This window comes from Oreochromis niloticus, linkage group LG16 (genome assembly GCF_001858045.2).
Source record: "Oreochromis niloticus isolate F11D_XX linkage group LG16, O_niloticus_UMD_NMBU, whole genome shotgun sequence".
In the NCBI taxonomy this organism is placed as follows: Eukaryota; Metazoa; Chordata; class Actinopteri; order Cichliformes; family Cichlidae; genus Oreochromis; species Oreochromis niloticus.
In genome coordinates, this window is record NC_031987.2 from 955,731 (window position 1) to 978,935 (window position 23,205).

A 23,205-nucleotide genomic window follows, 5' to 3' on the forward strand; every position below is an offset into this window, starting at 1 on the left:
TGAAACCAGTTTCTGTGACGAGCTCAGAAAATAACAGGAAACTCAGACATGCGTGATTTATTTTATTTTATTTCATTTTATTTTATTTATTTATTTATTTATTTATTTTTTTGCCTGTCCCGTTTGGATCTTTAGCCATCAAAATTGTTGTCTGAAGGCCAAGAAAGATGCCAAGCAGATTTACTTTACCAAGTGGATCATCATGGCCTTGCCATATTGGTCCATTTGATTGACCTTTATTATAATTATGTATTTATTTTATTTTATTTTTCGGTTGTTACAGATGGGACAGACATGACTGGGGGATAGGACAGGGAGAAAAAATGAAAGAAAGAGAGGGGGAGAAAGAAAAATAGAGGGGAGAAGAGATGGTGAGAAAGGGGGGAAGAAAAAAAAAGAAAAACAAACAAAACACCTGGATCACCTGTATGGGGAGAAGAAAAAACAGACAAGAAAACAAACAAAACAGAGCAACATAATAAATACAACACCATCACAATAAACTAGCTAACAGTAGATACTAAATATTACATGTTATTGTGCAGCACGCAAGATCGACAGTACACAATGTGCTTTGAGGTAGCAGCCAAGAAAGGTGTAGTTTGTGTCTGTGAACACCCGTGTGAACACCTGTGTGGATCGGCACACTTGTATTCAAAAGGTTTCTCCATGTAATGATCTGCTAGGGAGTGTGGGGAGCCATAGCCCCGTCCCCCAGGGCATGAAGCAGGCATGGAGGAGATCCAGGCCCCAAACATCCAGAGGCCCCAGAATACGAGGACCCGAGGAGGACCACCGGGGGGTAACCATGCCACCCTCCTGGGAAGAGCTGAGGAGAGTGTATAGGAATTTCTGTTATTTATGTATTAATCACATTATTTTATTGTATGATGCCTTGGTGGCACTGAATTTTAACATGTCTCACACTCATACAGTTAGACAGATGGTGGGGGTCTGGTAAGGAAGTTGGGGGGGAGCAGACAACTCCACAGGAAGAGTCTTTTGTCTCTTCAACGACTCTGGGAGGTAGCAAGGGAGTGTGAACCTTAAGGTGTGAAACAGCTGTGTACTGCCTTTTGTTCCTGGAGAAGGTATTTAACTGAGAGCCATGCTAGGCTCAGTGAGACTCTGCTGACCATCTGCCCCGCGATCATGCAGGCTCCACCAAGCTTGGTTTTCTGTTCTTTGTCTTTTGATTAAAGAATGTTAGCTACCGCTCACCGCTCGTCTGCAGGCTTTATTTAATGGAAAACTTCCACAACAGGAGCATGATCGCTGACAGCTATAGGGTGAATCTCAGTGTCTGAAATGTCCCTCAGCAGTGAGCTGCTGACTAGGAGATAATCCAGACGAGAGTAGGAGTGATGAACATGTGAAAAGAAAGAATATTCCTTACTGTTGGGGTGAAGGGAGCGCCATGCATCGCAAAGACCAAAGTCGCTCATATACTGTTTGATTATATTTGTGGACTGCCAATTACGCTGAGTTCCTGCTGTATTGAGCCTATCCATTTCTTCATTTAGTCCAAGGTTGAGGTCGCCTCCAAGAACAAGTGTGCCATCTAAGTGTTCAGAGAGTGCACTGAAAAAACTGTGAAAGAATGAGGGATCATCAACATTTGGATCATATACACTTACAATATCTAGCTTTTGATTAAGTATAGATAGTTTAACGATTAGGAATCTGCCCTCTGGATCTATAACTGTGTCGAATATTGTGAAATTAATATTTTTATGTATTAAAATTGCTACTCCTCTTTGTCTAGAATTATAACAAGCTGAGAACACATTAGGAAACTCAGGTGTTTTAAGTTCATTCAAACCTGTGACAGGCCTGTGAGGCTCTTGTAATAAAACAACATCTGCCTGTAGGTTTTTAAGTTGGTTAAATATTTTTAACCTTTTTTCTCTGGACCCAGCTCCATTTACATTCCATGTAACAAACCTTAGTGCGCCCATAGATGTGTGTGTATAACTAATGATGTACGCTGTGTGTCTTGCTTAGACGGTGAGGAAAATGGAAACACATCATTTGTTTGTAAATAAAAAGAAGAAAAATGCGCAGCGAAAAGCTCCTTGTCTCTATATGTGTGTGCATAATAATTAATATGAGCAAGTGTGCACACGTCTGAGTGTGTGTGTCCTATATCTGTGTGCGCTGTGAGGCTGTTGTAAATGTGTTGCCTTTAACCGCATGTGTGTGCGTGATCGTGCAGAGTGAGCAAGTAGAAATAGAGAGCGTTGTTTGTGGATGGGTAAGGAAACAGGTGATCGACGCAGTGATAGAAAAAAGACGCAAAGAAACCAAAGAGCAGAGTGAGCGACAAGAGAGAGAGAGGAAAAGGGAATAAAAACAGAAACATTCAAATTAAGGCATTTATTCTGCATCACGATGCTCTCACAAGTTCAAAGGTCACAGAGCTTACACAAGTTTATGTTTACATATGTTTTGCCTGTGTTGATGTTTTAGTACTTGTTCTTTTTAATTTACAGTATTTAAATATCAATCTTCAGTTGACAGTTTCTATTTCCAGTCTTGCTGATGCTTCCTGTTGTTGTCAGTGTCGTGTCTTTTGTTCATGCATGTGTCAGCGTGCTGCTGCCCCCTGGTGGTTCGTCCCTGTATTTGACCTACAGGATTCTTCTCTGTGAGACCTGAAGCTCCTCTGTGAGTCTCTGCTCAACTAACTAACGTGGAAACGTATCTGAACGCTTTCTGAAATTGAACATTCTGTGGCTGGACCTTCCTTCAACCACACCACAGGTTTCTCTTCACTGGGCGGATCTAGAGAAATTTTCTTAGGGTGGCATGGAAATGAAATGGGGTGGCAAAATGAAAGCCTTCTTTTAAAAACCCCACATATGCAGATGTTACATGTGGTTAAAATAATTCAAATGCAGTAAGCATACACGTTTTATATAAATATAGTTTATAACCTAATTATTGTCTGTAGCCCACATAATTAAATATCTCAGTTACATAAAACACGTGAATGTTGATCTTATGTACTGTATAGCCTGTATGATCAATAAATTTGTAGCCCAATAAGTATAAAATCCAGAAAGCTACACAACATGCGGCGGTTCATTTACACACACAGTCTAAATTAAGTTTCACTGTTTTTTTTTGTTAGAAAAAAATCAAATTGTTATGTGCTTAAATTTACACAAAATGTGAGAAATCTGCAACGTCATGAACAAAAATTTAAACCTAATCTTTAATGATTTGTTGGGTTAACCCTCTGAGGTCCAAAATATAACTGGCCATTGTTGACTGCTTTTGATTTTACTTTTGTATTTCACCTTCAAATTGTTTAATTATGTTTTCCTTGCCTTGTTTGGTGTCATTCTCTTCGGCTCAACCTCCCGTGTCTGAATTTACAGTTTTTTTTTCATTGACATGCTGTAGCAACACAACTGATCTGAAATCACACAAAAACATAAAATCCTAGTAGTAGTTTTTTTTACTGTATAAACCACAGACATGTTTAGTAAATTATTTTCATAACTTGAAATGCAAATATAAATTGTAAATTTTGAAAGCTTATGCACAAATTTTGTAAACAATAAAGTTATATACAACTATTAATTAAACATGCAGCCGATGCAGCTGGTGTTTTTTTTATTTTATTTTGTACAACCATTTTAAAATACTACTGTAACTAAAATGAGAGAACAATCAGGTGTCACAATAACAAGCCCCACAAATTATTTGTGCTGTAAAAAAAAAAGACAAAAAGAAAGAAATTGTCCCTGCAGAGGAGAACAGCACAGGGATAAACCTGCAGGCCTGACAGCAGGTGTATCACTGCTGCGGTTTTCCACCTGGAGACAGTGTTTACGCTGTAATCTGCCTTTGTGACGTTCATTAGTGCCCTCACTGACACACTAAACAATGACTACACAACACACTAACTACACGCTAAACGTCACAAATCTCTCACATCTCAAATCCCTCTCTCTCGCTCGCTCGCTCTGTCTCACTCCCAAAACTTTCCACCAATAGGAAAGAGGTGGCTTTTTTTTTCTTTCTTTACTGTTTTCGTGCTGTCCTTGAAAAACGCTTTTATTAAAAACCGTGACGACAGTATAAAGAAAAAAGAAGGCTTATATATATTCAAAGGAATTTGCAAAGAAAAGCGTCCTCCCTGTGCCGCAAGCAGCAGGTGCACCTCACTAACGGAGGGCGCCCTTACTCCCAGCAAATGGGCGATAGAAAACCGATCGGTGCCTATGCCATTCCCAATATGGCATCATGTCGGGGCAGCATGAATACGAGTAATTTATTTATTTTTTGCCGATGCCCGTGATGCCGCCCCCCACCACGATGCCGCCCCGGGCAACCGCCCGTGTCGCCCGTATCAAAAACCGCTACTGGCTCTGACATCTGCCAGGACTCACCTGGACAGGTAACCAGCACCGCCCCAGCTAAACGCATCCTGAGGGGGGGGGGGCTGTCCCAAGTTCATCCTCTGGAGAGGACGCACAAGATGAAACAATCCTGTGAGAATAAATGTGAGCGGACATGTTTCACTGTCTGTGAGTTCAGTGTCACAACAAAATAATCCTTCAAAGTTTGGCTCATATCGCTGAGTTACAATATTTAGGATGATTAAACGATCCCAGATAAATATGTCTGTGAAGGTTCTCAGCATTGACTGTAGAAAACATGGACGACGCCACAGCTCCCCAAAAATGAAGCCAAAACGTCTCTATCGCCCCCTGGTGTCTGGCTGCAGTATAGGTCATAAACCCCGCCTCCTCCATGTTAGCGGATGGGACTGGGGTCAGACTAAAATAAATTTATTCTCCTCAGATAATTTTTTTCCAAAGATTCTTTCTTTTGTTATCAATAGTTCTCATCATGCTGATTGATGTCCAAGGGGTCTCCTTTCCCATAAGTTTGATTCTAATTCCTACCGCGGCGATGTTAAATTGGGGTGAAACGTCATCATAACAGCTTTGACTGGCAGCTGCAGTCACGGAGAAACTTGCGTATCTCTGTTCGCGAATAGCAGATAGAGCGTAGGCTCTGAGAGGAGGGCCAGCGTTTACGCTACGAAAACACGACCGAGTGTTTTAACCTGACAGCCTGAGGTGTTCTTCAGTAAACTGGACTACCCGACAGAAGGACCCGAGGCCCGGCTGCACTTTTTCGGTAAGTTAAACGTGTTTGTAAGCTAATCCGTAACTACCGTCCTTAGCTCAGTCCTGAGACCTAGCTAGTTAAGATGAGCACTCGGCTGTCAGGGTTCGTTTAGCTGTGCAGGTGAATGAATTTACTAAAGAAATCAAGAGAAACGCCCCGGGCTACTCAGTCACTAATTACTGTTACTGTACTTTTATTACAAGTATTATACTGTAAAAGCAACAGGCTGCACGCTGCTGCAGCTCCTGTGCAGAGCTGATTATTAAATATATGCAAACAACAGCATGTTTTCAGTCTCTTGCCACATCTGTAAAGACAGTAACATTTTTTTTTAAAAAGCTTGTATTTCAGTAACTCCTCATTAATCAGGAACTATGGATTAAAGTACTGTAGTGTACTGTAATACTGAAAAAAACGTAAGAGAAGAACTTCAGATCCTGAGTGTGTGAGGACAGAAGAATCAGCTTTATTTCAATTTTGAGGGATAAAATTTATATTTGAGTTTGATGGTTCTGTTGTCTTTGTGATTACAGGAGCTGCCCTCAGATTCAGACAGCACCACCCAGTGACAGCAGACAGATCATCCAACATGTTAACTGCAAAATGAACTGATGAAAACAGTACAAAGGTTAAAGTACCACATGTGCTGTAGTGAAAGCTGCAGCTTTATTGATAAAGTTAAAGACAAAAAAACAAAAGGATTAATCACTCATGTAACTGTGTCACTATACATCAGCATTAACAGGACCTCAGTTTGGTGTTTCATAAAGCTGCTGATCTCAGACCTGCACAGCTTCCGTTTTAAACACTTGATGTACTCAGCTGCATGAAGAGCATATGAAATTTTCTCTAACACAATTAAATAAAACCTGATGAAGGTCAAAGGTCGTCACTTGTATGTTGAACTACAAACTTGTCATCTGGAATTCTTTCACAGTTTTTTGCAGATAGTGTGTTATTTACCATAAAGTGATTCAGAGTTATTCATACCAGAGTAACCAGAGAGGATCATATATTTTTAAATATATAACTTTCTACAGGACTGAATATAATATCTTTATGTAAAAGTCTGGAGCCTCTGGGGAGTATCCGAGTATTTATAACATTACACAAACCAAAGGTCTCCATCACAGTGTTCATGAAATGCTGGGTTTATCCATCTCCTGGATCGGGCCTACGGAGGAGTGCTGAAGATTTCCCTGTGAGGGAGCTGCTGGTGAAGATCATGAGTCCTGCTTGATCAATGCGATGAGCTTCAGTCTTCCTGGTGTTTCTTAAATGAAGCCTCTTTCAGTGGGTCAACAGAACTTCTGGCACAGGACAGCTGTGATGAAAGAAAAGGAAGAAGTTTCTCCAAACCTCTGGACCCAGGAAACCCAGCTTGGTCCTGATGGTCTCCCTCACTAGTTTCTCTCCAGGGTGAATGTAGCTGTTGATACAATATGGACTATTATTAAATGAAAAGAACAAATTAGACTACACTACTGAAACGTTCTGCTGATGTTTTTAAAGTCTCCATGTTACCAGGCTGTAGAGGGCTCTGAAGATTTAAACAGTTTTAGATCCATTACACTCAGTCTTATGTTAAAATCTCAAAGGACAGCATTATATTTTTGATATTAACAGTAACTCTGGGCCTCTGTAGAGTGTGCAGATGATCTCATCGCTGTCTAAAAATGGATTAAAAAAAAACATAAGTGTTGAAGACTATTAAGAGTAGCAGGTGTGTAGCATCGCTAACTAGCTAGCAACAAGCCTCCAACACAGTGCGTATGCTAGCGGCTAATCTAACTAACGAATTAACAACAGAGTGATTTTAGGACTATAAGATGATAAGCTGTGTGTCTTTTTTATAACAGTGACATGGTTGTATTTACCTTAATTAAACGAGTCGTCAGTCGCGGTAAACCAGCAAAAAAAACTCGAGCAGCCGGGCTACGTAAAAAGTGTAGGGGGGCGTGTTTGCGGTGACGTCCAGCGGGTGTGTGGGCGGGAGCGTTACACAGTCGCTCCACCTCAAGTCACTACTGCGCAGACTCTGGCTCCAAATTTGCAAGATGGCAGCCTCCACAAGCGGGGTATTTTGGCTTCATTTTTGCACAATGGTAGGAGGCGGGGTCGCGTCGTCCATGTTTTCTACAGTCAATGGTTCTCAGTCATCCAGGTCATCGTAGTCAAAGGAGTTTGCAAAGAAAAGCGTCTGGACTTCTTTAAGTTGCTTGAATACGTTTCACCTCTCATCCGAGAAGCTTCTTCAGTTCTAAGGTCAAATGGCCGAGAGTCCCAGATTTAAACCCAGTGGGAGTTTCCCCCCAAAGAGGGACAAAGGACCCCCTGGTGATCCTCTAATCACATGAGCCAAGGTGTGAAAGCGGGTGTGGTACCTAATCAGCCAGGGTTTCGGGTGAGCTCATTGTGAAACCTGGCCCCACCTTGTCATGTGAATTCCTGAGGTCAGATGGCCCAGGATGTGAGTGGGCATTAAGGCGTCTGGGGAGGGAACTCAAAACTGGATTATAGATGGCAGACAGTTGGTGTCGTAAACCACCGCCTCTGTTCAAAGATGGTCGCTCACAGTGGACATAGATGGCCTCTTTCACTCCTCTTTCAAACCATCTGTCCTCTCTGTCCAATATGTGAACATTGGCATCCTCAAAAGAGTGACCTTTGACCTTAAGATGCAGATGGACTGCTGAGTCTTGTCCTGTGGAGGTGGCTCTTCTATGTTGTGCCATGCGCTTGTGAAGTGGCTGTTTGGTCTCTCCAATGTAGAGGTCTGGGCATTCCTCGCTGCACTGTACAGCATACACCATGTTATATATATTCTTTTTTATCATAACTGGATTTAGTGGCCTGCCATTAAAATTTAAAAACTGATGTATAATTTGAAGTCCGAACTTTCAACACCAGCTGAGACTCAGCGTGGCTTATCTTATTTTAATAAAAAACACTGTCATATGCAAAACTAAGGCGGCATTAGGGGTGGCAAGAGATTATTTTAGGGTGAGCACATGCCGCCCCATGCCACCCTTGTGGATTCGCCCCTGTTTTTGTTTGCGTTTTATTTTTATTATTATTATTATTATTGTTTTAATTTGGTATTATGTTTATGTGTTTTTATTTATGTACTTTTATTTTACTTTTCATTGTTTTACAGTTGTTGAGGACTGTAAAATGATCCAGAGTCCGCTGATGTTTTTATTGTTTTTATTATTTTACTTTTGTTTTTTATTCCAGTTTTTAGCGCAGACAGAAAAAAGCTAAAAACGTTTCATCTGCTCTGGTTGTAATAACGTTGATACAAAAGGAGAGGACGCGCAACGCGTCTGACGTCATCAGCACGCGCCGGAGATAGAAACGTGGGAAGCGGCAGAGCAGAGGGTCCACGTGAGCCGGTCAGAGAGGAGCACGATGGCGGATCAGCAGGCAGAGGTGCAGCTCGCGCAGAGGTTAGCCTCCAACGAGAAACCCGTCCGGACCCGAGCCATGAAGAAGCTCCGGAAATACGTCAGCCTGAGGTCACAGAAAGGTGAGCGAGCTCGGCGTTAGCTACAGGCTAACGGCTGTGTCCAGGTGAGGCCAGCGCGAGGCAGCCAGAGAGTAAGAGAGCGTGTGTGTGTGTGTGTGTGTGTGTGTGTGTGTGTGTGTGTGTGTGTGTGTGTGTGTGTGTGTGAGAGTGAGTGAGTGAGTGAGTGAGTGAGTGAGTGAGTGAGTGAGTGTGTGTGTGAGTGACAGAGAGAGAGAGAGTGTGTGTGTGACAGAGAGAGAGAGAGAGTGTGAGTGTGTGACAGAGAGAGAGAGAGAGTGTGAGTGTGTGACAGAGAGAGAGAGAGAGTGTGAGTGTGTGACAGAGAGAGAGAGTGTGAGTGTGAGAGAGAGATGCAGGTACAGGTGTGCAATATTCACACAACAACACAACACAGAATATTCCATAAATGTGAACAGAAACATGCTGATTGGTTGTAGCCAGGGAGAGAGAGAGAGAGAGAGAGAGAGAGTTGGTGTACACACAGATGTGTCTGCAGCTGGATGATGATGTGTGTCTGTGTCCAGGTGAGTTCTCAGGTGAGGAGCTGCTCAAACTGTGGAAGGGTCTCTTCTACTGTCTGTGGATGCAGGACAAGCCTCTGCTTCAGGTAACCCCGCCCCCTCCTCAGGGTCACATGATGCTGTGAGCTCCTGTGAGGTTCTAAAGTTCTGCTGTGTTTCAGGAGGAACTCTCCAGGAAGATCTCCACCCTGATCCACAGCTTCACCTCCACCCAGCAGCGTGAGCGCACACACCCCTGTAGTCACACACCTCTACACACACACACACACACACACACACACACACACACAGCTCTGTTGCTTGATGTTGCTTTGATCTAGGCCAGCGGTCCCCAACCCCCGGGCCTCGGACCGGTACCGGTCCGTGAGTCGTTTGGTACCGGGCCGCGAGACTTGAGGCTCAAGTGTGAAATGTATGGTTTTCAGGGTTTTTATCGGTTTTCAGCGTTATTTTGTTATCGTTTTTATCGCTAACTCGGTTTTCCTGGGTTTTTTCACGTGTGTTATGAATAAATCTTCTTTTTTTCGGTACCAGTACTAGTTTTATTTTGTTGTATTTATCCGCGACACCTTAAAGGCCGGTCCGTGAAAATATTGTCGGGGATAAACCGGGCCGTGAGGCAAAAAAGGTTGGGGACCGCTGATCTAGGCGAAGATGATGATGATGATGATGATGATGAAGGTGTGTCCTGCAGAGCTGTCGTACCTGCGGAGCTTCCTGCAGACGATGAAGCGGGAGTGGACCGGCATCGACCGGCTGAGGATGGACAAGTTCTTCCAGGTGAGTCTCACCTGCTCACTCATCAGGAGGCGGCGGCCGGTGTGACGTCGCTGTCGGCCACTGTTCTCCGTGATGACAAGCGTAAACAAACGTGGCGCTGAGAGCCAACCTTCTGATGAACATCTGTGTGACGATGCAGTGCTCTGATTGGTCAGGTGTTTACTCATGTAAAACGCTGAAACAACCACGTGTGACCCACCAAAGTAACATAAAGTAAACACGTTAAAGCTTCGTGCTGATCCTCAGGTACGACACCTGGACTCACCTGAGTGTTGGGAACATGGTTAGTGACGGCAGTCTCGCACGTTCCCGATATTCCCACGCTCCGTGCTGTGTTAGCTCCTGATTGGACGAATCAGTGACTCCTACCGGCGACTGATTTACAGGTGTTCAGGCAGCCAATGTCTCCCTGCAGTCTAACTGGAGGTCTCTCACCCTCTCTCGTTCTCTCTGTCAGCTGGTGCGCTTCGTGTTCAGGCAGACCTTCGAGGTGCTGAGGAGGCGGAGCTGGGACAGCAGGTAAGGAGCGGACACAGGTTTGATCCCCGGTTGGTTTGCTGTGGCTCTGCGGGCTGTGACTGTTTCCTGTCTCCTCAGCGCCGTGTCTCAGTTCCTGGAGCTGCTCACGGCTCAGCTGCTACAGAGCGACGCCGCGGCGCCGAGCGGCCTGCAGCTCCACGTCCTCGACCTTTACCTGACTGAGCTGGCGGCCGTGGGAGCAGCAGAGGTAACACGCAGGTCACAACGTGACATCACTCACCGTACTGTTAAAACAAAGAAACGACCTCTGACCTCCCCTGCTCCCCTGTGAGCTGTCAGGAGTAATGGCACCGTGGACCACAGGGGGGTGCAGTGAGTCGGCAACAGTGGGAATAACCTCTGCTTCCTGTCCGCAGCTCACCGCCGATCAGAACCTGACCTTCATCGAGCCGTTCTGCAGAACCGCGGCGAGAACCAAAGAGTGAGTCTATGAGCCAATCAGCTCGCTTCTGTGAACAGCTCCCTTTAAAGCAAGAAGCTGATGGATCTGCTGTCTGTAACAAACTCCTCCCCCCCCGCAGTCGGACTCTGCTCAGTGGGATCTGCAGCAGCGTCTTCAGCGCCATCATCGATCAGGCTCCCTTTGCCATCGATGACCTGATGAAGGAGGTGAGAGCGTCTGAGGACTCGGACTCGGGACAGGCATCTGAAGGGGACGAGGAGGAGGAAGGAGAGGAAAAGACGATGAAGATGGAAGCAGGGAGGAAGCAGCTCAACGGTAAGTGAGCGGAGGAGAAACAGGAAGTGCAGACGTGCGTTTGGTGCTGATCTTTGTTAAGCAGGTGACAGGTGTGCTTACCTGTGTCCGTGTCACCGTGGCTGCTGTCAGGCACTGATGCTGATCCCTGGTAACTCTGCTCCGCGGTACCTTCATGGACTGCCTGATTTTTAACGTCCCCCTCTTCGGCGTCAGCTGATTGAAGGCAGCACGTGACTTTCTTCTGATTCTATAGAAACGTGTTAAAATAACGTAAACGAAGCCCGAGGCAGTGACGCCGTCTCCACACGAGGAGGCGGTCGAACAAGGGCGCCGCTGCACGAGAACATGTTAGCTGTGTAACGTGGCGAGGAGGAGGAGGTGGCTGCGGTCTCCTCTCTGTCTGAGCTCAACTTTTCTAAAGTCGCTGATGGTCCTTTTTATTCTTCCAGGAAACAAAGATGATGATGACGATGATGAGTTCCTTCACTTGGAGAACCTGGACTCGGACTCACCGCGTGATGAAGACGTTGGGCCGGTGCTGCAGGTGAAGGCCGGCCCTGGTTTTGCAGGAGGCCGTTAGAGTAAAATCAGTCGCTGTTGTCAGGCTGTGTGACGAAGCAGAACTTTAAAACATGAAAGTATTGACATGTGATGTTGGCGATACATGAGTCTGATTATCTGAGATTTTACTTCCTGTCTGACCCCCCCCCCCCCCCCCCCCCCCCCCCCCCTCGGAGTAGTTTGATTACTCTGCGCTGGCGGACAAACTGTTGGAGGTTTCCGGTCGGAGCGGCGTGCCAGCAGCCAACAGAGAGCGACTCTACAAGATCATAAAGACGTGAGTACCGCCTCCGCCGGCTCCATCAGTTGTTCTGGGCGGAGCCTGCAGGGTTGAATGTTTGCAGAAAGCTGCAGGGTTTCTTCTTCGTTGGTGTTCTCTGGTCAGTCTCACAGTAACTGTGTTCTTCTTCTCTGCCTGCTTTGGTGGTGCTGACCCTCAGCCTGCGGGACCTGAGTGAAGGTACGAACCTCCATCACTACTCCTCCACCTTTCTTCACACTCACACGTCCAAACACACAGTTAGATTCTGACCTTTGACCCCGTCTGCTCCTCCTGTCAGGTGTCTTTCCTCAGGATGAGTACCCGGAGGAGGTCTCCACAGACGAGGACGACGACATGTTCGGCAGCAGGAAGAGGATGAAGAAGAGAAGACGTCACCTGGAGGAGGAGGAGCCGGCAGCAAAGAAAGGTGAGAGCAGGAAGTAGGTGCGGCTTAATGTCCAGCAGGGGGCGCTGGTGAGGGAAATGTTGATGATCAGGCGTTTCAGTCATTATCATCACAGCGCTGTGGTTAAACGTAGGAGGGAGCGACCAGCGACGATTTACAAGGAAGTGATGCGATGTTTTGTTAATGTACTTTCTGCAAGTACTGTGTTGCAGTATTACCTGTTCACCTGTCCTCAGGTGAGCAGCCACAGAGTCAGTCTGAGCTCGTTTAGACTGCACCCGTAAAACCAGCTGATGTTTCCACGTCTCTGTGTAGACTCACGCTGAGATGTAAAAACACGTGAAAACAGCTGTTTGATTTTTGCTTCGGTTTTGAAGGATTTCTTTATAGAACAGAGGACGAGCTGCACCTGTGCTGCAGGTGGTCAGCTGACCTCCGCCTTACAGGTGCACGTTTGCTTTAGCTGAGCAGGCAGGTTTCAGTCGCTTCACTTCAGGTTTCACACAAACGTCCACTGGGCTGGCTCTGGTCCCCGGACCACATGTTGGACACCCGTGTATGACAGTCCCTCAGAGGCGAAGTCTGATCTAAGAGCAGAGATGATTCCAGTGCTGAACCTGAGCCAGCGAGCCAATCAGGAGACGTCTTTAAGTTTTAAATCCAGTTTAGGTTCACCTGGTTTCCATGATGACGGTGGACCAGTTGTTTTGGCTAATGTCAAATTTAATAAAAAAGCGTCTCAGCGAGGCTCAGCTGCAGGTTTCTGTTTCCAGAGAAAATCGAGGGACACTCAGACCTCTGAGTCCGTCCTCTCTGCTCACCTGTACCTGCAGCCGATGCAGGTACAGGTGAGCATCATGTCTGCGATGAGCAGATACGTGAACAGAAACCTGCTGATTGGTCGTAGCTGGGGAGCCCCACCCTGAGGGTGGAGGAGAAAGACTGAGCTGGTCTGTCAGTCACAGAGCCTCAGCTCCTCAAACTCTCCAACATGCGGAGCTCAGACCTAAACACAGCGTGACGTCATCTGATAACCTGTTTGGTTCGAGGTCCCTACCAGAGCGCTGTCGTGCTCGCGGTCTGAGTTTAGATCATAAAAGAAAGTCGGTGTGAAACATAACGGATGATTTTCAGTGAGTGATGATCTGTTTGTGCTTCCTCAGGGGAGAAAGAGGCAGAGGAGGACACTGACGCCGCAGACGTGACCGCTGAAAACAAAAAGAAGAGGAAGAAGGGCGTGAAGGCCGGCACAGGACGCTGTGAAGCATCCGGAGAAGAATTGGCAGCGCCTCAGAGCGACATGGCGACACCTGCCAAGAAGAAGAGGAAGAGGAGGAAAGCTGAGGGAACAACAGGGCAGCCAGAACAGAAGCAAACAGCTCAAGAAGAAGAAGGACGGACGCCGTCAGGAACGCTCCACTCTGAGGCATCGCCGCCACCTGACCACCAGGACCAACCACAGAAGAAGAAACAGAAAAGCACAGAGACTCCTCCCACAACAGAGCCGCAGGTTTCGTCTGCACGTGCTCTCATATCAGAGAAGAAGGGCGTAACGGCAGATACAGGAAGCTGTGAGGCATTAAGAGAAGAAGTGAGCGCCCCGCCGCCTCAGAGCGACTTTACAACTCCTGCTAAAAAGAAGAAGAAGATGGCTGCTGAAGCAGCGCCGCCGCTTAGCGTGAGGAGCTCAGAGTCGGATGAGACACCTGCAGCAGGAAGTGACGCTTTAATACCAGCGAAGAAGAGCGTCCCAGCTGATGAAGAGCAGGCAGCTGAGGCGCCACAGCTCGCCAAGAAGAAGACAAAGAAAAAAGGAAAAGAGGAAATGACCGCAGGCGTGACCGCTGCTGAAACACCACAGAAGAAGAAGAAGAAGGATCAGCAAGAAGCTCCAGAAGAGGACGAGGGCCAAAAGGAGGCTAGGACGACACCAGGGAAGAAGAAGAAGAAGAAGAAGAAGAACAGCGTGACACATGAGGCCGCTGAGAAGCAGGTGGGGGGCGAGGCAGGTGACGCGGTGGCGTCCTCGGACAGAGAAACTCCCGCGAAGAAGAAGAGGAAGATCCCCGTGGTGTTCGAGTTCGAGGCCGACGAGCTACAGACCATGAACGGCATCACAGCAGAAGAAGAGACCGCCACCAAGAAACCCAGACGCACCAACGTGAGTGTCTGATGAGTGGCGCGGGCGAGAAGCCGCGAGGTGATCGCTTTCTAACCTGATGTTCTGTTTCAGGATGACGTGGCCACGCCCCTGAGCAACAAAACACCACAGAAGAAGAAGAGGAAGAGCGCCGGAGGGTCACAGTCGGACTTCATCACGTTTCAGAGCAACGCCAAAGCGCCAACACCGCTCTTCTGTAAGACGAAGGGAAGCCCGAGCACGCCGGCGTCCAGCAGAAAGGTGAGCAGAGAGAACCTCAGACAGGAAACAGTTCGGTGATGTCACAGCCACTTCCTCTCTGAGCCACTCCCAGACCTCCAACCCCTCAGACAGGAAGTGGTTCACACTGAATAATGAAAGACTTCACAGACGTGTTGATCTGTGACTGCTGAGGTTTCACCTGCTGCTGCCTGATTCGTTTTCCACAGAAGCTTCAGACGCCAAAGTCGGACTCCAAGAAGGTGACCTTTGGCCTCAAGAACAACAAAACAGCCGGTAAGAAACTCAGCGTAGGTTATGGTTCTAATATTACAGGTGTTTTCAGCTTAATGTCAGAGTGCAGTCTGTGAAGCTCACCCGATGCAGGGCTCTACAGTGCGACCAACTGTTCGAGTAGCAAAAAAAAAGTCTTCGAAACTCTGAAAGTCTCCGTGTGGTCAACAACAGACACACATTATGCCCCTATCATGGTCTAAACCAATCAGAGATAGTCAGGGGCGGGACCTCTGTGATTGGCCGTGGTCCTGTAGTTGTCCCGTAGTCCTTTGTGTACGTTTGAAAGTGCAGGTGGATAGAGAGAGGTGAGTAGCTTGAATAAAGCGATATCGATTCCTTAAATCCTGAATCGACTTTTAAATATAATATATAATAATATAATATGTGTTTTGCCAGAAACGCCAGATTCTCAGATTAAAGCTCACAGAACTATTTCAACAACCACCAAACAGCAAATGAGAGCCGGCACACAGACTCCACACAAAGACGTGAACACAGAGCGGACCGACGCATCAGAATCAGCTTTGTCTTTCTCGGCTTTCTCACCCGACGGCCCCACACGGACACGCCGTCGGGGCTGAAAGCCGACAGCTCACCGATTCTGATGCGTCGGGTCCGCTTTGTGTTTACGTCTTTTTTGCGCTCGATTCTGAGCTGCAGGTTTTGTGTCTCCAACCAAATTTCACAGACCAGCAGCAAAAGAAGATCCAAACTACGCTTCACATTTGATCAATGTCATTAATTCCCTCTGACTTTTCTGTTTTGCTTCCTACACGATAAAAACTTCATGCACAGCTCGCTCTCTCTCTCTCTCTCGCTCTCTCTCTCTCTCCTTCAAGAACAGTTTCCCGTCTCAAATCTCTGTTTTCTGCATTATTCGTTCGCTTATTACCCACCAGTCTACCGTTGTTTACAGCGCTGTCGGCCACTCTTTTGTTTTTACTTAAATGTCCTCGGACAGGAAAGACTCGTTTCTGCTGTTCAATACTGAAGAAATTTAAACTTTTTAAGATTATGCAAAATTGTAGAATATTTTTAAGGTTATCTGCTATAAAAAGTCAGGCCAGGAAAATCTGCTTCATGTTTTTCTGTTTTATCCTCAGTTACTTTGACACAAAGGCATCTGCTGTGATGCTCACACCTCTGATGAAGTCTCACAGTGTCGGTACTGATAAATGATCAGAATTATAATATTTCTGACTGTCTGAGGCTAAATTGAATCGAATCGAATCGAATGGATTATAGAAATCAGTGATGATGCCCAGCCCTAGTGAGCAGCCTAGGCCCTACAGAGTGGATGTAGCTGTGGGTAATGAGGAAAGATGAAAAGAACTATTGATAACGTTTTTGTTAAGTTAAGGTCTGATCCGTCTGAAATTCATAGGCAGCTCTGACACGGAGCCATCAATCTCTGAACGCTGAAAAAACAGCAGTGCATCCAGAAAACACATTATATGCTGCAATAAATGCACTGCCCAAGTGTCCCCTCTCCCCACTGCCTTTCAGCAGCAGGCAGCAGCAAACAGGTCGTCAGAGGATGATGATGATGATTAAGTTTAACATTGTCTACAATATTGCCAAAGAGAGCCAAAGCACTTTAAGCACAAGCACAAGATTGTTAGTTAATCATTTACAAATCAATAGTGTCTGTATGGACAGCAATTTTCCCCAACCAAAAAGTGCACATGTAGAACTGCGGTGTTAAGCGATGCGGTTGAAAAATTTGGGTGCGCCTAACTTTTGTTTTTTAGGCGCAGCAGTGCAGCCGTGGCAAAAGGTTAGAGGCACTGCAGGGCTCTAGACTGTTTATTAGTATTGTTGTTATTATCATCATCATCATCATCATCATCATCATATTCTTTACCATGTCTGTTTTTAACCATGAGGCCCGAACACAACAGCTGCCAACATCTGTAACATTTAAAATGTGCTGCAAATACAACATGAAATATAAATCCACAACATAATACACACACACACACACACACACACACACACACACACACACACACACACACACACACACACACACACACACACTCTTTTCTCTGATGAACAGTCTGACTGCATTCTCACATTATGAGTGTTTTTTCATTGTGTGATGAAGTCCAGCAAAGGTGGATCCACTTCAAAGACGGTTTCAGTAACAGAGGCTAGCAGCAGCACTCACCTGTGCACCTGTTGTTTGCTCTCCTGATGGTGTTGTGCTCTAACATGTTGTGGGTCTGTGTGCTTCATCACGTCTGTAATACCAGATGTTTCTCAGTGAGTTCCTGTTGGAGTCATTTTACGTTTTCTCTGATTGGTGCAGAGTTCAGGAAGACGGATCGCAGCCTGCTGGTGAGTCCTGACGGCTCGTCACGAGTTCCCTTTGACCCGCAGCAGAAACCCAAATTCGGCGTGTTGAAGGCTCCGCCCACACCGCTGAGCGCCAACGTGAAAAGGACACCAGCCGGCAACAAGAAGGGCGGCACCCCACGGAGCACACCTAAACGACGAGTGGTGGCCTCGGACTTTTTCTGAGCCTTTGGTGACGGACTGATGAGGAAATAAATTTATTTTGGAGAAATTTTATGTTCTTTGCATCTGTGTTTGTATCTGAGTGACTCGAATAAAGTTACTCGCTTCAGTTTTTCCACTTTTAGTAAGCGACTCGTCTCTGTGTGATCGAAGGACAAAAAGCTGTTCAGGAAGGTTCGCGCAACAATCACTCGACATGATCATATCTGATCCTGTGAAACACAAAGCCGATGTGTCAGGATGAACACAACGAGTCCTGGTGAAGTTCGGTCACGTCTGTGTGCCGTACTAACCTCAGACCGCTCTCGGCTCTGCTCGGCATACAGGCGACAGCACGACTTAGAGTGAATAAAGTCCAGGAAACAGCTGGAGTCAAACATCTGTCCTTCAGGTCCTTCCACCTGAGCTCAGGTCCAACAGTGATGTCATCACAGGAAGCTCAGAGCTGGATGTTTTTGTAGTCTTGAATGAAGATGTTTTATCCTGTCTGAACAGCTGGAGCAGTGTTTCCGAGCTGCTGTCTTTGTTACCGCGAGCTCAGATTCTTGAACAATATAAGATGAACCTTTGTTAGTCCCACATGTGGGAAATTTGTTGGGTCACAGCACAAAGTGAAGAGTGTAAAGTTAGACGCAGCAAAAACTAATAAAAACAATAGAATAAGATCAAAAGAATAACATACGATATAAAATAGAACAAAATAAAAACCTGTTTTTTTATATTTGAGCTTTTGTCAGAAAAATTACACTTGGTGGTTCTGCAAAAATGATGAGGTTTTATTTGAAGACAATTTAAAGAAATGACAGCTTTGCTGCTGCTGACAGGTGTGTTATAGAAACAGGTGCTGTGTATGGAGACTGACTCACTGCGGCCTCTGCTGGACATCAGGGGAACTGCGAGCTTGTTGGCTCATGTCTGTGTTTAAAAGACAAATATTCAAACTCGACTTCAGTAACCAACCAGTGTTGAGGTGTGCGCCGCCATCTTTTATATACAGTCTGTAGCCTCTGTTCAAAGCTGTGTTGGAGCTCGAGACTTCTTTCCTCACCTGAACATCACCTGTGTGTGTGTGTGTGTGTGTGTGTGTCTTTCTCAGCCTCTCTCTCGCTCTCCCTCTGTCAGTCTCTCTATCTCAGTGCGCAGGCGCATTTCGGAGCTTGTTGTCTGGCTGGTACCGGATCGACGGGACGACGTCCTGCTGAGAAACCAGAGCGCTCGCGTGTGTGTGACAGCTGTGTGCGCGTGTACACGGAGTGTCTCTGAAATCGTGGCTCTCGGTGCGCGTGCAGGTGGAGGAGGTGTAAAATGTGCGCGGAGCGCTTCATCCCGGTGACAGCGCTCCTCTTCATCAGCGTGGCGCTACCAGCTGTGCGCTGTGAGTATGACCCGCTCTCCTCCTCCTGGGGTTACTGATGAAAGGAGGGTTCTCTGAAACGTGAGCACAGATTTGGTGGACACTGAGTTTGACGCGGGTGGACCTGACTGGGAGCTTCTGTGTGCAGCGTGGATGTGACAGATACAGAGCCACAACATTAGAAACAGCTGTGGGTCTGAGGCGCGTGTTGCAGGTGTGTCCTGTTTGTGTGGGTTGTGTTTTCTGGGTTAAAGCAGGATTGCCGTGGACCATCAGAGCATGGTCTTCACACCTGACACAGCGGCTCTGATGACACATATTTTCATGACTTTTAGTTTTTTGGCGGGAGCATGCTCGCTCGGATCTCAACAAACTGCTTTTTGATTCCTGTGAAATCTTTTGGCGTCTCTGTCAGCAGATGTTTGCTGTCTGAGCGCTTCTTTAGCCCAGCTGATGATCACAAAGCTTTGGTCAGACTGTCTGTGGGGGTCAGAGTTCACAGCACAGGAAGTGGGGTTGTTGACCTCCTCTCCCAGTCTGTCCCAGCGTCCTGCAGACAGTCTGGGTTCTGTTTTCAGGTGAGATGTGAACACTGATGTCATTTTGGTGTCATCTGGGCCCCGTGGCTCGATGGGGGTGGGATATGGGGATGGGTGGAGGCACTGCTGTCAGTTTTGGAAGCATGTTGTTGTTCCGATGAGTCCAGGTTGGTCGTCGCTGATCCTGCTGCGTTTGCTTAAAGGCTGCCAGCTGATGCTCATCAGTGTAACTCCCACACACACAGTTCCATCCAGACCGTGTGATGTGCTGCTACAGCCTGTACCTGCTCTCACACTTCCCCCAGCGAGGACGAGGAGCTCACAGAGGAGATGAAGCTGCTGCTGGATCAGCAGGTGGATGTGCAGAGCAGCTGATCTGAGATCAGAGTCCACATGAATGAAAATGAGATGTAATGATGCTCTTACTGATCTGCTGTCTCCTCACAGTTTATCAGGCTGGCTGAAAATCACATGTGTGGCTCAGACTGCTGTGAAAGATGGTGTTCCACAGAGGAGGAGGTGGAGAATGCAGAACACGCATCAGTGAAGGACGGAGCCTGAGTCGTTGGTGAGAGGCTGTGCTGGGGTCAGTTCTGTGCAGCATGGACGCTCAGGTGTGTGTGATCAGGTGAGGGGCGCCTGATCAAATCAAATCAAACAGATTTCTTCTGATGAATGTCAGCTAACATCAGCTGACCTGTTACCATGGACACGTCTCTAAATATGCGCAGGCGCATTTCGGAGCTTGTTGTCTGGCTGGTACCGGATCGACGTCCTTCTGAGAAACCAGAGCGCGCGCGCGCGCGTGTGTGTGTGTGTGTGTGTGTGTGTGTGTGTGTGTGTGTGTGTGTGTGTGTGTCAGCTGTGTGCGCGTGTACACGGAGTGTCTCATGGATCTGTGAGCTGATAACTCGCTCCTTTCATCTGTGACACCAGCGCAGTCTCCACTCTCAGGAACCAGCTGCTGTTCTCACTAAACAACGTGAGGAAAAAACTCCAGAACGAGGCTTCAGTCTGCTCCGTCACCTTCATCTCCACCACACTGATCTGACCTCCTTTGTGGAGATGACGGGCGGACTGAGCGCTCGCAGTGATGGCTGCTGTCCTCCGAGCAGTCTGCGTTCACGTGATGACACGTTCACACTCAGCACGGAGGCAGATCTGTGATCGCTGACTCATTACATCTCATACTAATTACCACTGAAAGCTTTGTGGGTGCACTCTGAGAGGTGAACAGCTGGACTGCACAGCGGCGGGAAAAGCACGATGTCATCACGCTGATGGAGGGCAGTGTCTGCTCGAAGGACGGTTCAGTCTGCGCTGAGGGTTCAGCTCCTGCTTCCTCCTCCATCTGCTGACCTAACATAACTGTGAGTGGTAAAGGTTAAAGGTTAGAGTCACACACCTGAGCGGTGTGCTCCAGCAGTATCAGCCTGTAATGTGACTGCTTTAAAAACACACTTTACACCACAGCTCAGTGATAACAGCCCAATAAAGAGTTAGCACCACTAATGACCAATCTTAGAGCCAGGAAAAGGTCACGTGATCCAATAGTGTTCATTTATAATATTCTTAAAGAAATAAATGCACGTTATTTATTGACGTGTTTCACAGGAAGAAACTGAAAATGTTTCAGCACCTAAAAGTGATTACAGCCACCTCACAATCCAGCAGCAGGAAGTGACAGTGATGCTTCAGTGTGATGTCATCAGTCTGTCACATGACTCTGCTGCACTCTTCTTCACAGCGTTGCCTCAGCTCTTTGTGCTTTGCAGCATTCGTTATGCACAGCTCTCTGAGCTCTCTGTGCTCCGTTTCATGCATGCTGCTGTGCTCGGGTTCTTGGTCCAGTGATTGGTCGACAGACGGCCTCACACTGACTCCAGAATTCTTTGAGGAGCGCTCAGATCGTCGTCCCTCCTCCGCCGGGCTGACGGCTGTATGAGCTGTTCGGTCTCGTCTGTTCCAGAAGTCTGTGTTCAGCTGCAGCTTTGCAGAGCTGAGCTGTGCTGCCGTGTGAAGAGCACTTCCAAACAGCCATACTTGTTCAGTCTGTGCTGAACTTTGACCTTTAACCTGCTAACTGAGGCCTGTAGAATCTGAGGTGGAGATGAGATGGTGAATCTGCTGGGACGTAAACTCCTGGGAGGATTGTAGCATCATGCTAACACCCCTGAATGCTGCAGACCTACAGACAGACAGAAGTCCTGCTGCAACAGAGGCCCTCACACTGCTGCTGGTCATTCATCGGTGCATTAACAGCAGCTGGCAGATGTTGACCCTCTGAATGGAACCAGTACGGATGGACTTTATTTTTCACATTATGGTGATTAATACTGAAGCAGGAGTACAAACATCCAGTTTGTCCTGGTTCAGAATGGGGAAAAAGTCCTTCCAGAAATTCCCGCATCCGGATCATGAATGTGGAAATATTTCCTGCGAGTGGTGTTTGGTCCCAGCTTGCTTCAGGCTCTCAGTTCCTTGTTTAAATTGTGGTTCAGCACATGAGTCCAGGACATGACTGGATTGCACATGAGTTTCCAGCCTCACGTCGTCTCTCAGCCTCCGCCTGCTCATTAGGACAGAGTGTGGAAGGCAGTGGTAATCACAGGATGAATTTAACGAGGCAGCAGGAATCAGCTGGCTTTATAAATCAGAGGTGTTTTTGTCTGCGTGCACAGAGGACCTGCTGCCTGTGGGCGGCTTTTCTGTTAATGAGGAGGACACAGATGAATCTGAACCTCGAGGCAGGATTAGTATTTTCCTTTCAAACCTGATCTCAGCAGGAAGATCACATGACCAGGTCTCTGCATCTCTGCCAACCATTTTTATAAAAGTTCTGTTTGTTTTGTCCTGCGAGGGGAGACGATGTCTGTGCAATGGTCACATATAACCGAGACAAATCCAGAGATGTGCAGGAAGCTTCTTTGAAGATAATCAGTGTGCCAGCGCCAGACGTCTTATCAGAAACAGCCGTGGACAGTCTAATGAAAGATGGTATCAAACTTCATCCACAGGCAGCTCCACCTCCTCCATCCATCGCTCATCATTTAATCTGTTATTAAAGTTCAGACTGAAAAAGTCACAGCACAAAAAGAACAATGAAAAAATACTTTTGTTTTAGCTGTTTTTGAGTCTTTTGGAGCTTTGAAAGTGAAAAGTAGATGGCTGGATGGTTGGTACTATGGCCGCTATTCTGAGTGCACGTTAGAAAATGGGCAAATACCCCAGAATGCATTTAGTCCAAAACTCAAACGCAGAGTGGCTGAGTTTGATATATTACTCTTATTTGCCTGGGTTTGGCTACAGTAGCTAGCGAGCTGATTGGAGACCAAAACAGCCAATCAGAATTTTTGCATTCAAGTCTGTGATTGGTTGGTTTTGTGGCACAAATATAATGCAGAAAGAGTTGAACGTGCAGGGGCAGTGATGTTGCGAGCGCGAGCAACACGGTGCGAGCAGACAGTGTGTGTGTGTGTGCGTGCGTGCGTGTGTGTGTGTGTGTGTGTGTGTGTATGGATAATAGCAAACACTGAAATACATTTTTTGCACGCAGCAATGAATTTTGTTCACTCAATTTTCTTTACGTGCACTCAGAATAGTGGCACAAAAATAGCACCATAGGTTGGTTGGATGGTTAGATTGACGGTTGGTGGTTGGATGTGTTGGTTGGATGGGTTCAATAAAGA

At 46.8% G+C, this 23,205-nt stretch overlaps 1 protein-coding gene across 1 annotated transcript; it reads left to right on the top strand.

Moving 5' to 3' along the window:
• The first annotated feature begins 8,479 nt into the window (after positions 1 to 8,479).
• Positions 8,480 to 17,747, top strand: rrp1 (ribosomal RNA processing 1). The gene is made up of 16 exons (XM_019353348.2): positions 8,480 to 8,677; positions 9,202 to 9,284; positions 9,360 to 9,417; positions 9,893 to 9,978; positions 10,436 to 10,497; positions 10,576 to 10,705; positions 10,875 to 10,939; positions 11,040 to 11,236; positions 11,668 to 11,762; positions 11,959 to 12,056; positions 12,220 to 12,239; positions 12,340 to 12,468; positions 13,611 to 14,608; positions 14,681 to 14,848; positions 15,037 to 15,103; positions 17,415 to 17,747. Exons 1-16 carry the CDS (start codon positions 8,560 to 8,562, stop codon positions 17,624 to 17,626), a joined length of 2,586 nt encoding a protein of 861 aa, XP_019208893.1. The 5' UTR covers positions 8,480 to 8,559; the 3' UTR covers positions 17,627 to 17,747.
• Positions 17,748 to 23,205: the final 5,458 nt, after the last annotated feature.